At 28.9% G+C, this 14,053-nt stretch overlaps 1 protein-coding gene across 2 annotated transcripts; it reads left to right on the forward strand.

Annotated features, from left to right (window-relative positions):
* Positions 1 to 10,315: 10,315 nt before the first annotated feature.
* On the forward strand, positions 10,316 to 13,903 carry LOC132923430 (golgin-84). 2 transcript variants are annotated; one of them, XM_060987417.1, is made up of 10 exons: positions 10,316 to 10,564; positions 10,726 to 10,917; positions 11,025 to 11,196; positions 11,264 to 11,414; positions 11,488 to 11,722; positions 11,807 to 12,052; positions 12,129 to 12,447; positions 12,525 to 12,579; positions 12,647 to 12,807; positions 13,665 to 13,903. In XM_060987417.1, exons 2-10 carry the CDS (start codon positions 10,802 to 10,804, stop codon positions 13,722 to 13,724), a joined length of 1,515 nt encoding a protein of 504 aa, XP_060843400.1. In that variant the 5' UTR covers positions 10,316 to 10,564; positions 10,726 to 10,801; the 3' UTR covers positions 13,725 to 13,903. The 2 variants fall into 2 exon arrangements, with proteins under 2 accessions (XP_060843400.1, XP_060843401.1); XM_060987418.1 differs by having other exon boundaries at positions 10,317 to 10,475.
* Positions 13,904 to 14,053: the final 150 nt, after the last annotated feature.

Genomic DNA, 14,053 nt, shown 5'->3' on the forward strand with positions numbered 1-14,053 from the left:
AACAATGGTCAGTATGTCTTTGAGTGGTGCAGTGACGACGACGTCTAGTGGTGCCGGTGACGGTGGCACGACGGTAATGAACGAGATCCATATATATATATATATATATTAATATATCATATATATCGTGGCTGTGATGGCAATATATATTCATAGGCGCCGACTTTTAGATATTAGTGCGGCAGCAACCTCATCTGTTAAGCGAAAAATAAATTCAATTTAAATACAGTAAATTCCCGTTACAACGAAAAATCCCGTTATAACGAAAATCATAGAAATCCCCTGCCGAAAAGCAGCACTTATAAAGAGCTTATTCGAATTTTAATTACAACGAAATTTCCGTAATAACGAAAAAAAATTCGGTCCCCTGGAGTCCGTTGTAACGGGATTTTACTGTATATAAAAAAAATTGACATTTTTCTCCAAAATCATCAACTTTAAGTTTCTCAATTATATAATTAAATGAATAATAATTACATTTTTAATACATGCATATACAGTAAAATCCCGTTAAAAGTTAACGTATCTATTATTTTCCATACATTTTTTTGTACTTAAATCATACCCATTTTTTTTTCAAATATTAAAATAGTTTGGTTTGTAGTGAGTGTGTACTTTATGTCCGTATTATTAGGGGATAGTAACACTAGGAACTCAATATTCGTTGAATCTGTTGCTAATTCCATTCTAGTCGCGAATTTTTAATTAAATAAAAAAAAAATTCATTAAAACAATATAATTGTTAGGTAATAATTCATAGGTAATATATTTTATATAAAAAAAAATATATATAATATAACTTAAGAACATATGGAGATATTATTACTTTGTAATTATTCTTTATTGGAGGAAAATAGCAACGGCCAATTCCTCGTATTTCGACTTAAAAAGTCACTCAATATATCGAATATATACAAAACATTAGTCGAAATCTAATTTTTTGTTGAATCTTTATTAAGTATCTATACTGCTATAACCTATGTCTCCACACCAAAATGCTATATATTAAAAACATAACTAAATAATATTATTATATTTAGTCTTTTAGGTGAAAAACGGCAAAAAGTGACGGGGGCCGTAATAATAAAATAAAAATATTAATTATTTCATGTTTTTTTTCGCGTAAATTGTTTCGGCAACTCATCTAACAATGATGATGCGTGTTACTGTAACGAGTCAACATTTGTATTTTGTACAGTTTTATTTTTCCGAAGACTATTGGTATAACCATTGATAAAACTTTTAATTTTGTATTTAATTTTATATGTATACCTATAATTGTATTTATCCAGACGCGAACGCAGGGGGGTGGGTTTTTTGGGTTTTTAAACCCACTCTGAAATATCAGGAACAAAAAATAAATTACCTGTTCTACAAATGAATAATATGATATTTATGTACATTTTTTCTTCGGGGATGTTATCAACTTTTTAAATAATTAAAATAATAATGAATAATAAAAATATAATAATATTAAAAAAAAAAATAATTACCGCACTTTGACGTATTGTAGAACACCGATGAGATTTTGTTCAAATCATACAGTCATTGGTCACATTGATATATATTTCTCTTTGGCCGATAGTTGCCACGTGCATGTTTAATTATACGTGCGTTTTGACCTTAACGTACAGATACGGCGAACTGATGTATATAGTTTGCGACGACGGCGAATGCACGTGTAAATTACTGCGGACAGGACTCTGCCGTCGGGATTTGAAGACGTAAAGAGGTTCGTTTGCGGACAGCCACCGCACAAATCCTGATACTGTGTAACCGCCGTCCTGTCGGTAATGCTGTCCGTATCCGGTCGCCGTCGATGTCGCGCACCTGCACCGGCTGCACCGTATGTCCGGAAGCAGCAGCTAAGTCGACACTGCCAACATTTTTATTCCAAGCAACTCAGCCCGTACCGTCTTTGCCATCAATACGTCGTCGCTACCGTAGTCATCACTATTGGGTCCGAATCGTGGTTCACGTGCGTACCAATAGCCGCTGTTTGGTCCGTCACGCTGCGATATAGCGATAGCCACAATGACAGCGACGCGGAAATCCAAACATTTTCAAGTGTACATCGCCACCGTGTGTGATCAATAAAATAATAATCATAACGATTATTACGACTGCATATCACACATGTGCGTTGTTACATTCCAAACGTCGATAACGATGTCATATTTTATAGTAATCGTTAATATAATAATGATATCATTTTTGTTGTTTATTTGCAGAATATTTTATTGGCGCTGAAAGATCTGTTCCGTACGAGGTCTGCTCATGCACACAGTTAACATGAACATTTTATATTCAATCCATCCCATCATCATATATTTTGCGTAGAATATAAATAAACGATGCCAGATATACCCTGTACAATCATAGACATCATGCACACACGGGGAGCTCTCACACTCAGGGAAATTTTTAGGGACACAATACAATCGGATGATATTGTCGTACATTTAATTATAATAAAAAATTATATTTTATATGGTTTATTTATTTCGTAAACTTATAAATTTATAACATAATCCTATTGGTTTTTCAGTTTTTGTTTGTTGAGTACTCTACAATTTTTTCATTTATAAAATTGTGTTTTTCGGCATATTTTTGACTGATTTTGTATATGTGTGACTTATTAGTTCTTATTTTTATGTAGGTCCTATGTATTTACGTAAAACTACTACTATTTACTTAAAATATTTTTGAGTAACGAGGAAAAAATTGATTTATTATATTGCGGCACAATTTGTATTGCTATATTTTGTAACCCCCCCCCCCCCCCAATTTATTTTTGTATACGTGCGCCTGCCTTGCATTAATAATTTATCGTAATGAGAATATAGAAATTATGAATTATATACGTTTTGATATAATAATAGCAGCTATTTTAAATCATTAATAATCAAAAATGTTCGATTATAACTTATAAGTTAGCACAGTGTTTCCCAACTGGTGTTCCGTGGAACCTAAGGCTTCCGTCAGCCAATGCCAAGAGTTCCGTGAGAAATAAATTAATAAATTTTTTTTGATTTGAATTATGATTCTAACATAGAAATATAGAATAACTCTAAAAATTATTTGGGGTTCCACAAAACGTTCAAGCTCCTGCAAAGGTTCCGCGAGTAAAAGGAGTTAGGAAACACTGAGTTAGCATATAGGTAGTTAACATATTTAAATGCATAAATCGCAAGTTTTTATTTGTTAAATATTATTTGTAAAAAAAAAATTGACATTTGAAAAAAACAGTTATTACGTTACATAATGTGTACATAATTCTGTACCGGAGTGGACAACGATGCTGCCTTAATGACACCATATGGCACTTATGGAAATTTCGTTACTAATTTACGAGAGCTCGACAATTAATCGTTACGGAACAATGTGACCGACCGATCGATGGACACGAAACGTAATATCATTGAGTATATATAGTACATACAGTATATATATATATATATATATACTCAATGATAATATATATAACGGTATAGTTAGAGCGAGGCTGCATGTACTGCATTGCACGTGCAAAGGTAACGACAAACGGTAGAGAAGTTGGCGTGATGCGGCAATGGAACAATCGGCGAAAAAACCGCGGACAACAATGATAAAAATATTAAAAAAGTATGCTGAAGCGTCTGAAGTGTTTAACACCGAGTACAGATCGCCATGAAGTGGTGGCATACTCGGGCGCACGTCTGCAATATTATAAAAACAGCCCGGTGTGTACGAATACTAAGGCCCGTTTCACGTGGGCGCGTATCATACGCGACGTATCGTACGCGCGCGATTTCGGTTACATACATACGCGCCACTCCGACGATGGCGCGTTTCCCTCGCCGGTATGGCGCGTATGAACCCAATCAATGTAAACTAAAAACACGCGCGTACGATACGTCACGTATAATACGCGCCCATGTGAAACGGGCCTTATGCGTCGCAACGTGAACGCAATCCGGAGCGCATAAAAATAATACGGCGGCCGATAACTAAGCCGATCCAATTATCGCAAATGGTATTTTGCGATCGTACGAAAATACGATGTCGGTGTCGGAGACGTCTCACCGAGATATTTTAAACGCAAAAAAAATAAATAAATCAAATTCTGTGTGATATGCGGGATGGCTACAATAACTAGTTTGTGCACATTTTAAAATTTCCCCGTTAAAACCTGAAATTCGTTTGCGCACAACATAATATATTGTAGAAGAGACGTCTCGTTAACACAATAATAATATTGATTATATAATATATATAGGTATAGGGGCAAAGCCCTCCGCATCCCCTTCAGCCACCCATAATCCCAAAAATCATTAAATTTATTTTATAAAAATATTTTAAAATAAAGAAACACTTATTTATTCCATCATCCAATGACATTATACTTTATATTACGATTTATAAAGATATATAAATGTTATTAACTCATCAATACACCTACAAAAAACTTATCATGTATTATTACATATGCACCCAGGTACGATGACTACGCGCGATGTACATGAATACAGTACTGTGCGGCACAAATGTCTTCGAGAAACTCATTTATGATATACAGCACAACCCGCGGTTGAAGATATATTATGACGTAAAAGTTAAGCTACCAAGAACAACAAAACAATATAAACACGATAAAATGCAATTTATTGAATCAAAAAAACCTGTATCTTACAATGGGTTTCGCATCAAACGAATATTATATACGTGTAAATTTAAGCAAAAATAATAGAATAAATATCGCGTACGTCGATAGGCGTCTATACGATCCTATGTGCGAAAATAAAAAGAACAAAAAAAAACGTCCGGAGGACTGTACTCGTTACCACGATCGCGACCCCCACGAACGCAAACGGCGAAGAAATCGTATATTTATACGCACGGCTTTCAAAAGACGCAAATTACGCGAATACGAAAAGAACGGATTGGAAAAACTCTGGAAAAGCCTTAAAATCCCGTGAAAAGTGGAAAATGTTCGAAAAATCACGTAAGTAGTAATAATAATAATAATCAATATAATTGACCGCACATAGACCATAAAGTAATAATTACTCTATTACACACCTTTTTTCTATCCGGCCGCTGCGATCCTGGCTATTTTGAACGAGACTATTTTAAAACTGATATAGGTAAAACAAAAAATATTTTGGAAGAGTGGAATTATACATTTGCAACACTAGCGCGAATTAATTGTCCACAAATTTGGCTTTTAATTGAAGCTTTACAGATGAGCAATACAAGTAGGTAAGTACATAATAACAATTTTAAATTATTGTGCAGGAGGTATTCGTAATGATTACAGGTTAAAATAGTTACATGAAAGTTTTTCAAATAATGATATTTTACATTTTTTAATTTCCGTGTGCTATCTTACTAAAATAAAAAATATTAGTTAGGTTTTTTTGATTTTTATTATTTAATTTTGTATTTTAATATCAATAGCGTATTTATTTGCATTAGTAATTTGTATATTGTTTAATATTTTCAATATTTATAGTAGTGGATTTTGTATTGACAATAGTATTATTATGACGAATTATTAAATTTTATTTTTATATTAATTTAATACAATTGATAGGTACATTAAAATAAACATACATAATACGTTTGTAAATTTATTGATTTGCATTGTATTTAATAAAATAATAAATAATTGTTTAATATTTTAACTTTTAATTTTTTGTCCAAGAAGGGGATTTTTCCGTTCGATGTGGGGAGGATGCGCGGGGGAGGTTCTAGATTCTTCTTTTCCTTTTTTTATTATCATAATCATTCTTATTATTATTATTAATATTACTATGTTTATTATTATTATAGTTTTCTTATTCTTATAATAACTTTTATTTAAATTGTACGTTCATCGACAATTGCACTATTGGGGTTTCGACGGCTTCTTGTTATCTGTCATAGAACATGAGACCGGTCTTGTGTAATCGCTAATGAACCAGGTATAAAAGGCCCAGCGAAACGACCAGCATTGACATTAGTTGCCTGTCCTCCGTCGTAGCAAGACCCACCCCGGGCAGACTTACGCGATTAGGGAAGGCATCTGGTATCTATATTTTTTTATTTTTAGCACATTATGTTGCCTGCGCGTTATATTGCTTCTACTCGTATTATTAAATAGTGATTTTATTTATATCTACTATATTCATACCTATTCGCAGCTCAAACATTTCCTTAGCTCAAGCTCTGGTATGCACAAATAAATTTTTACCTTGGCTTTGTTCGGTGGCCTATATAATTCTTGCACCGTTCGAGCAGTGCGTCAGTGTTTGGTATGTTACGTTTGCGCGAATACTGATCGTAACGTCTGTATTAAATATTTGCGTATAATATTTGCGAGTATTTTTGAGGGAAAATAAAAAAGAAACTATTTTCATAGATAATTGATACATGTGTTGCGGCGCCGTCTACAGTTATAACATTTAAAACAATGTGTGTTAATTTTTTTATAAATAATTAATTTGCATTATTAAATGTTTTGTATATTGTTTTTGATTTATTAAGTATTTTGTCTCTAGTGATGAATACCAAATTGAATGTTTGTGTACCTATTATATTGTTATCATAAAAATGATTACAAGTGGAGAAGAGTGGCTAATCAATATAAGTGCATAATAAATAATAATTATTTATTATTAGCGGTGATTATTAAACGATTTTTCTATTGTAAATTTATGGTAATTTAAAAATATGCAGTATAAACTTTTTGTGTTATTAAGTAAGAAAAGAAAAAAAATTAAGTTTTTTATTAACGTCTTTTTTAATTTAAAATACCTATTTAGTAATTTAGGATTTTTTTTTTGTTTTTAAATTATTTTTCTTCATTACACTATTATAGTGTATTTTATACTGACTTTTTGCAATTTTGTTGCAATGTAGTTGAAGAACCATACAAATAATTGCTGTTTGAACCATCGAAATTACGATTATTTGAATTGTAATAGTTATTACTTTTTATTTGGTAAATATAATTTTTGTAATATTTTATGTTATAAAATATTTAATTTATATTTAATAGCCAATGAGGGTAATATAGTATAACTTTTAATATTAAGATAGTAATTTAAAAGTCTTTATCGAGTTTTGGGTTGTTGAAATATTAGAGTAGCATTAGAAAAATCTTGTGAGACGGCAATTGAAAGTCTTGAACATATTTTCTAGCTGAAACTACGATACGCTTAGGCTTATTATAAAACGACACACATTCAAAATTAACCACGAAGTATATGATTTAACGTTGCTTCCTGATTAAAATTAAATATATATATTTATACATTCAATATGCTCACAACACATCAACTAAAATCTACTTAATTATACATTTACTTTTGTTTTCCATACACAATTGAAATTTTCAAAATATTTACACTAATTTATTATTGTAAGCCGACAACTACACATTAATTATTGTAGAGGATCTCTGCTCATATTCATTTTTAAGTATGTGAAATGACTTAAGTCTAATCGAGATTAAAACTGACACAGTGACACGTTAATAATTAATTTTCAATTAAATTTAAAAAAAAATGAATAACTAATTAACGGTTAATTAAAATAGCAATCTCTCTCTATGCTGAGGTATACTCAAAACATGCTAAACGGCAAAGTTTCTTCCCAAGTTTTTTAAAAATTTTATTTTTCGTGACGTATTTTTCACACGTAATACTTATAGAACGGCTAAACATATAGGCAATATAGGTACGTTACTGCGTCGTAAAATAATATTAACAAGGCTATGACACATCGTCATCCGATATTTTTTTTCGTACAAGTGGTGAAAATTACAAAAAGTTATAATATGTCGATGCCCGATGCCTGAAATAGTGAAACAATAAATTTATGATAGATACATATAGTTATAATACATTATTATTACAATGAATATACATTTTGGTTTTATTGCAATAAACAATATTGGTAAAACCACTGAATCGATAAACAATGTGATCCTTAGATCACTTAGATCAACACGCACACACACGTACATACACAAATATGATTCAATTAATATAATTATATTATTATTTATTAATTATTAGTGTAATAAAATATAAATATTGTAATCAAATGATTGTTCGGATTCTTTGATTTTTAATGTGCGAGTAGTTTAAAACATTTCGTATATTATACTTAATATCGTATATATGAACGCTACACTAGCTCTAAAAGCCATGTTAAATTATAATATAGACACACAAAGCTGTCATAATATATTCACTCAACACTGCAAATGACAATATCACAGAATTATTCTTTAAATAGTTCTTAATAACTTGTTCTTAAATTTGATTTAAATTTAATTAAAATTGATTTAAGTAATTAATAGTGATAGACGATGGTAGGAAAAAAATTCCCGGGAAAAAAAGTACAAATTAGAATATTTTAAATAAAACTTATACAATCATCACTCTGTATAATATGTTAGTTTGGTGTAGAAAACCAAAAATAAAATGATAAAATCTATACTATTCACTTAATATTATACATTTATAGACTTATAGTTTAAACTTAATATACATTAATTTGCTGTGGAAAACTGAAAACCGTACGAACTGGGTGAGGTTAGCAATCTATAAAAAGAAGAAAAAAATATGGAAACAAGATTAAATACTTTATGCACGTGTTTTGGGGAAAATAAAATAGTACTTGAAGATTTGTTAAAAGCTATAGGTCAAAATATTAAGTTGTAGCGATAATAATTTATTTTATTTTATTATTTTTTTTTGTAATGTCAATTTTTTTATTTTGAAACGTATAAAGTTTTCCTGACATATATTTTATATAATTTTTGGCTACTATATTTTTTTTGAACGTTTGTTTTATATATTTATTAGCTATAATTATTTATTAATTATTATTATTATTATTATAAATGTACTAGGTTTATTTTAGAAACATTTGCGGTTTTACAGTGATTATATAAGTTTAATTTAAAATATTCTAATTTGTACTTTTTTTTCATAGAGACATTTTTTCTGTTCCCCGTGATAGACGACTTTAATACAACTCCTAGTACTATCACGTGCAAAAAAGACGTGCAACACTTATAAATTCATAATATAGGTAGGTAGGTACGTAAAGTTTTAAGTTCACGTGAATAATATTTTAGAATTATAACAAAATAATAACTAATAAGTTATTCAATGTAGGTAGTTTAATTATCTAATTTCATTCAATTTTAACTTCAAATGTTTATATAAAAAAAAATTGTGGTTTTATATTTTTTGGTCTTGAACTACTAAATAATACCATGACTAACCTTATACTACACTTTCAAGTCTTTGCTTTATAAAATAATATAATATTATCTATATTTACTTCTCCAATCTCGAACCTTGTTGAGTTAATCACTAATGAATCCATTATAATTATGACTATCCAACTAAAATTTATTTTAATAATAAACTAATGAAAAACAAATATATTAGTTGTTAAATAATTTTTTCAAATGTAATAGTTTGGAACAGTAATTTAACTTTGCCACCAACTTTAGGATTATTTCTTTAACACTATTCACCGAGCTTTGGTTTCATAACTCAACAATTAGTAGAACAATGAATACTTTCTTACGTTTAAGAATATGCCACATTCTATTTTTATCCTACTTATTTAAATTATCCCTCAACAACTCTATGCACTCTATATTACAGATTCCATATTCTATTTCATTTTTGATTGTAAAATTCTCTCTGATTTAAAACACTTTTCCAATGTCCGTTTTAATTTTTAACGTCTGCTATTTTTCCTTATTATATTTTTGATTCTCTATGGTTTAAAATTGTATGTTTTTTATTAGATCTTCTATATAGCTCTTCTTTTGTATACAATTAATAAAATAATAATATGTATATATAAATCCTTCTCAAAATCTGAAATACTATTGATGAAATATTATTTAAATGTTTCAGGTAAATTTTTCAATTAAATACCAATTTTAGAGCAACAATTAAAAGTATCAATTAACTAATAATACCCAAATTTGTAAAGGAGTTATCAATTTTTCTTAAAACTTAGTTGTGGCTTGTGTCTTATCTCGTATAGTTATATTAAATGTTGGTATTAAAATATAATATAATATAAATAATGTAAATCGCGTGCGCAGCGAGCGACTTTGTTATACATTATTAAAATCCTGGGTTCACCGTTCACCATCACCACTGACTTAGACGATCTAGTTTAGGATAAAAATAATTTTTTCCACAATTTCGTGTTAATTTTAAGGGGTAAAATAACGGCAACTAAAACTACTTATCGGGAAGCTGATAAGGTTCTCTTCGGCCGTTATCACCATAGGACATAAAGGACGTGTCATGTAAATATTGAAAAGAAGTAAATAGTATTATTAGTAATCTGACGTTTCAACAATTTTATCATGAAGTTCTGAAGTTCAATTAAACATTAGAGAAATTAATTTTACTTTAAGTCTGCAGTGCCCATCGACCATCCCATTTTTTTGATTTTCGTAGACAGTCGTACGTATTACGTAGGAGTCGTAGGACGAAAAAACTTAGTTCTCCCTTCTCCGGTGCACTCCCACCTACTATCTTAAGAGATTGACTGGGTATTATATATTTTTTATGATTTACTTAGTATCATTAGAATCCCGAAGTTGCTATAGTCATGGCTAATTATTATTAGTTACTACCTTCCTAGTATCTATTTTATGATAACAAGTCACTATAACATAATTTATTATAGAGTATATTGTGAACTTTGTTTTAGTTACTGGAACAGTGATGTACTACTATACTATATAGTTAAACACCTCATAGTTCTGGATTACTAATAACTCGGAGAAATGTCGTGGCTCATAGACCTGGCTGGCAAAGCGGAACATTATCTGGATAAGATCGACCAGAACACTGCAGTAGTGTTACAACATCAAAAAGAAAAACCTCTGAAAGATGTTTTCAAGTATTTTTTATTTTTAAATTTAATATATTTACTTATTAATTACATAAGGCATATAGCATTATGTTCTAATCTAAGTTCTAATAGTATGATTATTTTTCTCTCTCAAGAATACCAGTATCGGAAAATGTGTCAGTTGAAATGGAAAATAAACCCATTACATCAGTACCTAGTTCGCCTGCCACAAAATCATTAATTAAGAAACCCAAAAGTGATTCTCGCATATCTGATGAGCATCTATTGCAGTATTTAAATAGTCATGATTCGACGATCCAATCTCAAGTTTGTTATAACTATGATATGACTTATAATTTATTACCTAAATCTAACTGTATGTAATTACACTTAGTATGAGGGTCAATCTACTAATTATATTGATAATTCTATTGATTCAATATCCAAACCGTTGTCCGAAGAAAATTATATGTTGAAAAATGAAATAAGGACATTAAATAATGAAATGTCATTATTGCAATATAAGTTGAAAACTGCAGATAAAGGTAAATGATTTTGCTATTAAGTGTTCAACTATAATATATTATTTTTATTATTTTACAATACACTTGTTTACAGATATTAATCAAATATCAATGGAGCTTGAAGTAAATAAAAGACATTCAGCTAATCTAGAAAAGGAACTGCAAGAAGCTCATATACAATTACAAAATGCTCAAGATGTAATGTTCAGGTTAAAAGAAAAATCAAAAATCAAAGATCCAGCAACTAGGGAAAATAATTTAATTTCTGACAATAATTTAATACATGAAAACCAAATTTTACAAAACGAAATATCCACGCTACTCAAAAGGTAAACCTAGTGTTATTATATACAAAATGTATTATTTTGAATTTAATTAGATTTATCAAATTAAAATATTGTAACATTATATAGAATTGAAGTGGACGAATTAAAGATAAATGATTTAACTTCAGAAAAATTAAATCTGGAAATGGCACTCAATAATATTCAATTTGAGAATAAAAACACTGTTAAAAAAGAAATATTGATAAACTTATCTAATGAATGTAATTCAATGACTGCATTCACCAAAACAAATTTAAACAATGTTGCCCTAAAACTAAAAGAATGTTTGAATGATTTAGAAATTGTTAATATACAAGCAGCCGCAGACCAAGGGTAACAATTATTATTAAATTTGTTGTCTATTATAACAATAATATCTAATACTAAATAATTGTTAAAAATGTTAAAGGGCTTTAAGCACTTCAGAATTAGAACGTTCAGACATATTAACCAAATTAAATGTCATGAAGAGTAATTTACTCTCTATTGATTGTGGTTTACAGAAGTCACTGCACGATCTTAGTGGTTTTAAAGAACGGCTTGCAAATATTGATTTAAAATCATTTGCAGATGATAGTTGTAATAATCATGCAGATACCATTAATGGACAGGGATTAATGAATGAACAAATGTTATCACTTAAAAAAGCTGTGGCGTGTAAGCAAACTGAGCTAGAACAAGTGTTAGCTGAAAAAAATTCAATGGCAATAAGAATTGAGAGTTTAGAGGTATGATTTTAAAAACAATATTTATGATAATACATTTTTAATATCTTATTTGAATAACTATTCTTAAATTATTTCAGACAAGATTGAAAAAAGAAACAAATGTAATAATCAATGTTAATGATACAGATGATGGTAAGAATATTTTGGGTAATAGTATTGTCTTGCCATTATGATTACTTAACTTACATTTTGATTTTAGCTAAAGCCAAAGTGCCTCATTTCATGTTAGAAAAAGCATTTGATACTAGTGTAGCAAGAGGAGTTAAACGTGCTTATACCAGCTTAGATTCGTTTGGTTTAAGAACAGGAATGTATTTACGACGATATCCACTATTAAGGACTATATTATTTGTTTATGTGGTGAGTATTTTTTGATATATACTAGTGTTTACTTTATGTTTTAATGGTTTTTATTTTAGTTTACTCATAATTATTAAGAAAATAAAAATTTCTTATGCATATATTGTACACAGTTTGCAATGTTTTGGCTTTATTAGCTTCATGACTTCAATTTCAATTTCTAAAATTAATCAAAAATACTTGAATAATTTAGATGTAAATAAACAACAACAAAAACATTTTAATGTAGCTTATTCTTCTGTCATGCAATATTTATTAACAATTTAAAAGCACAGGATATTGTCAACAATAATAGTAAAATAATAGTAATAATAAACAGCTTTGATTAATTAATATTTTCTATTTACACTTTACAATTTTACATGATCATTAACACATCTATACAAATACCTACAGAATTACACAAATATTTTTTCTCTATAATGTATGAGTTAATTTGAATTTAATAATTATAACAAATACAGTAGAAATTGTTTTGTAGGCATGTTTTCTCCACATTACAAACCTATAATATGGTAAAAACTGCATTCAGAGAATTAATTTTGTCTTGTTAGTTTTAATATATCAGTAAATTGCCAATTATCAAACTTAAATAATAATATCATGTGTGTTTGTGCAATTGTTTTATATACAACATATTAAAATTTACTGCACAAAATGTATTCTTAAGATGGAAACATCATATGCCGTCCATATGATCCTTTTAATTAATTCAAAATTATAATAATATCCAGTTATTTTAGTAATAAGTAATAATAATAATAATATTGAACATATTTGGTACTGATTATATTGTAAATGTTTATGTGCTTTTAAAATATATACATAATTATTAATATATGTGATCATTTTTTCAGGTGATACTTCATTTGTGGGTGATGTTGATACTATTCTCTTATACTCCAGAGACCAATTAAAATTCCACATACACTTTATTATTACTGCATACATCTATATATTCAAATACTCAATTAATCAAACACTCACTTTATATTATTTAAATGTTATCATATTAATTATGTTGTTGCTATTTTATTTTTATTTTTTTGGAATAATTTTTATTTAGAATTATATGTAAAGGAACAGTTTTTATTAATTAATTTATTTTATTTACAATATTTCTATCCTTACATATTTATCATAATAATACTAAATCGGTTTTTTCCATATCCAATTACACTATGAAATGTACCAATGGTTAACAGACATCAAATAGGTTATAATATAATTATAACATACAATGATA

The sequence above is a fragment of the Rhopalosiphum padi genome, chromosome 2 (genome assembly GCF_020882245.1).
Source record: "Rhopalosiphum padi isolate XX-2018 chromosome 2, ASM2088224v1, whole genome shotgun sequence".
NCBI classification, from domain to species: domain Eukaryota; kingdom Metazoa; phylum Arthropoda; class Insecta; order Hemiptera; family Aphididae; genus Rhopalosiphum; species Rhopalosiphum padi.

Excerpts from the sequence above, each read along its gene's own strand:
- LOC132923430 (XM_060987417.1), top strand. The coding sequence starts at position 10,802 with ATGTCGTGGCTCATAGACCTGGCTGGCAAAGCGGAACATTATCTGGAT. Across the intron at positions 12,053-12,128 it reads CAAGCAGCCGCAGACCAAGG|GGCTTTAAGCACTTCAGAAT; the intron begins GTAACAATTATT and ends AAAATGTTAAAG. Across the intron at positions 12,580-12,646 it reads TGTTAATGATACAGATGATG|CTAAAGCCAAAGTGCCTCAT; the intron begins GTAAGAATATTT and ends TTTTGATTTTAG.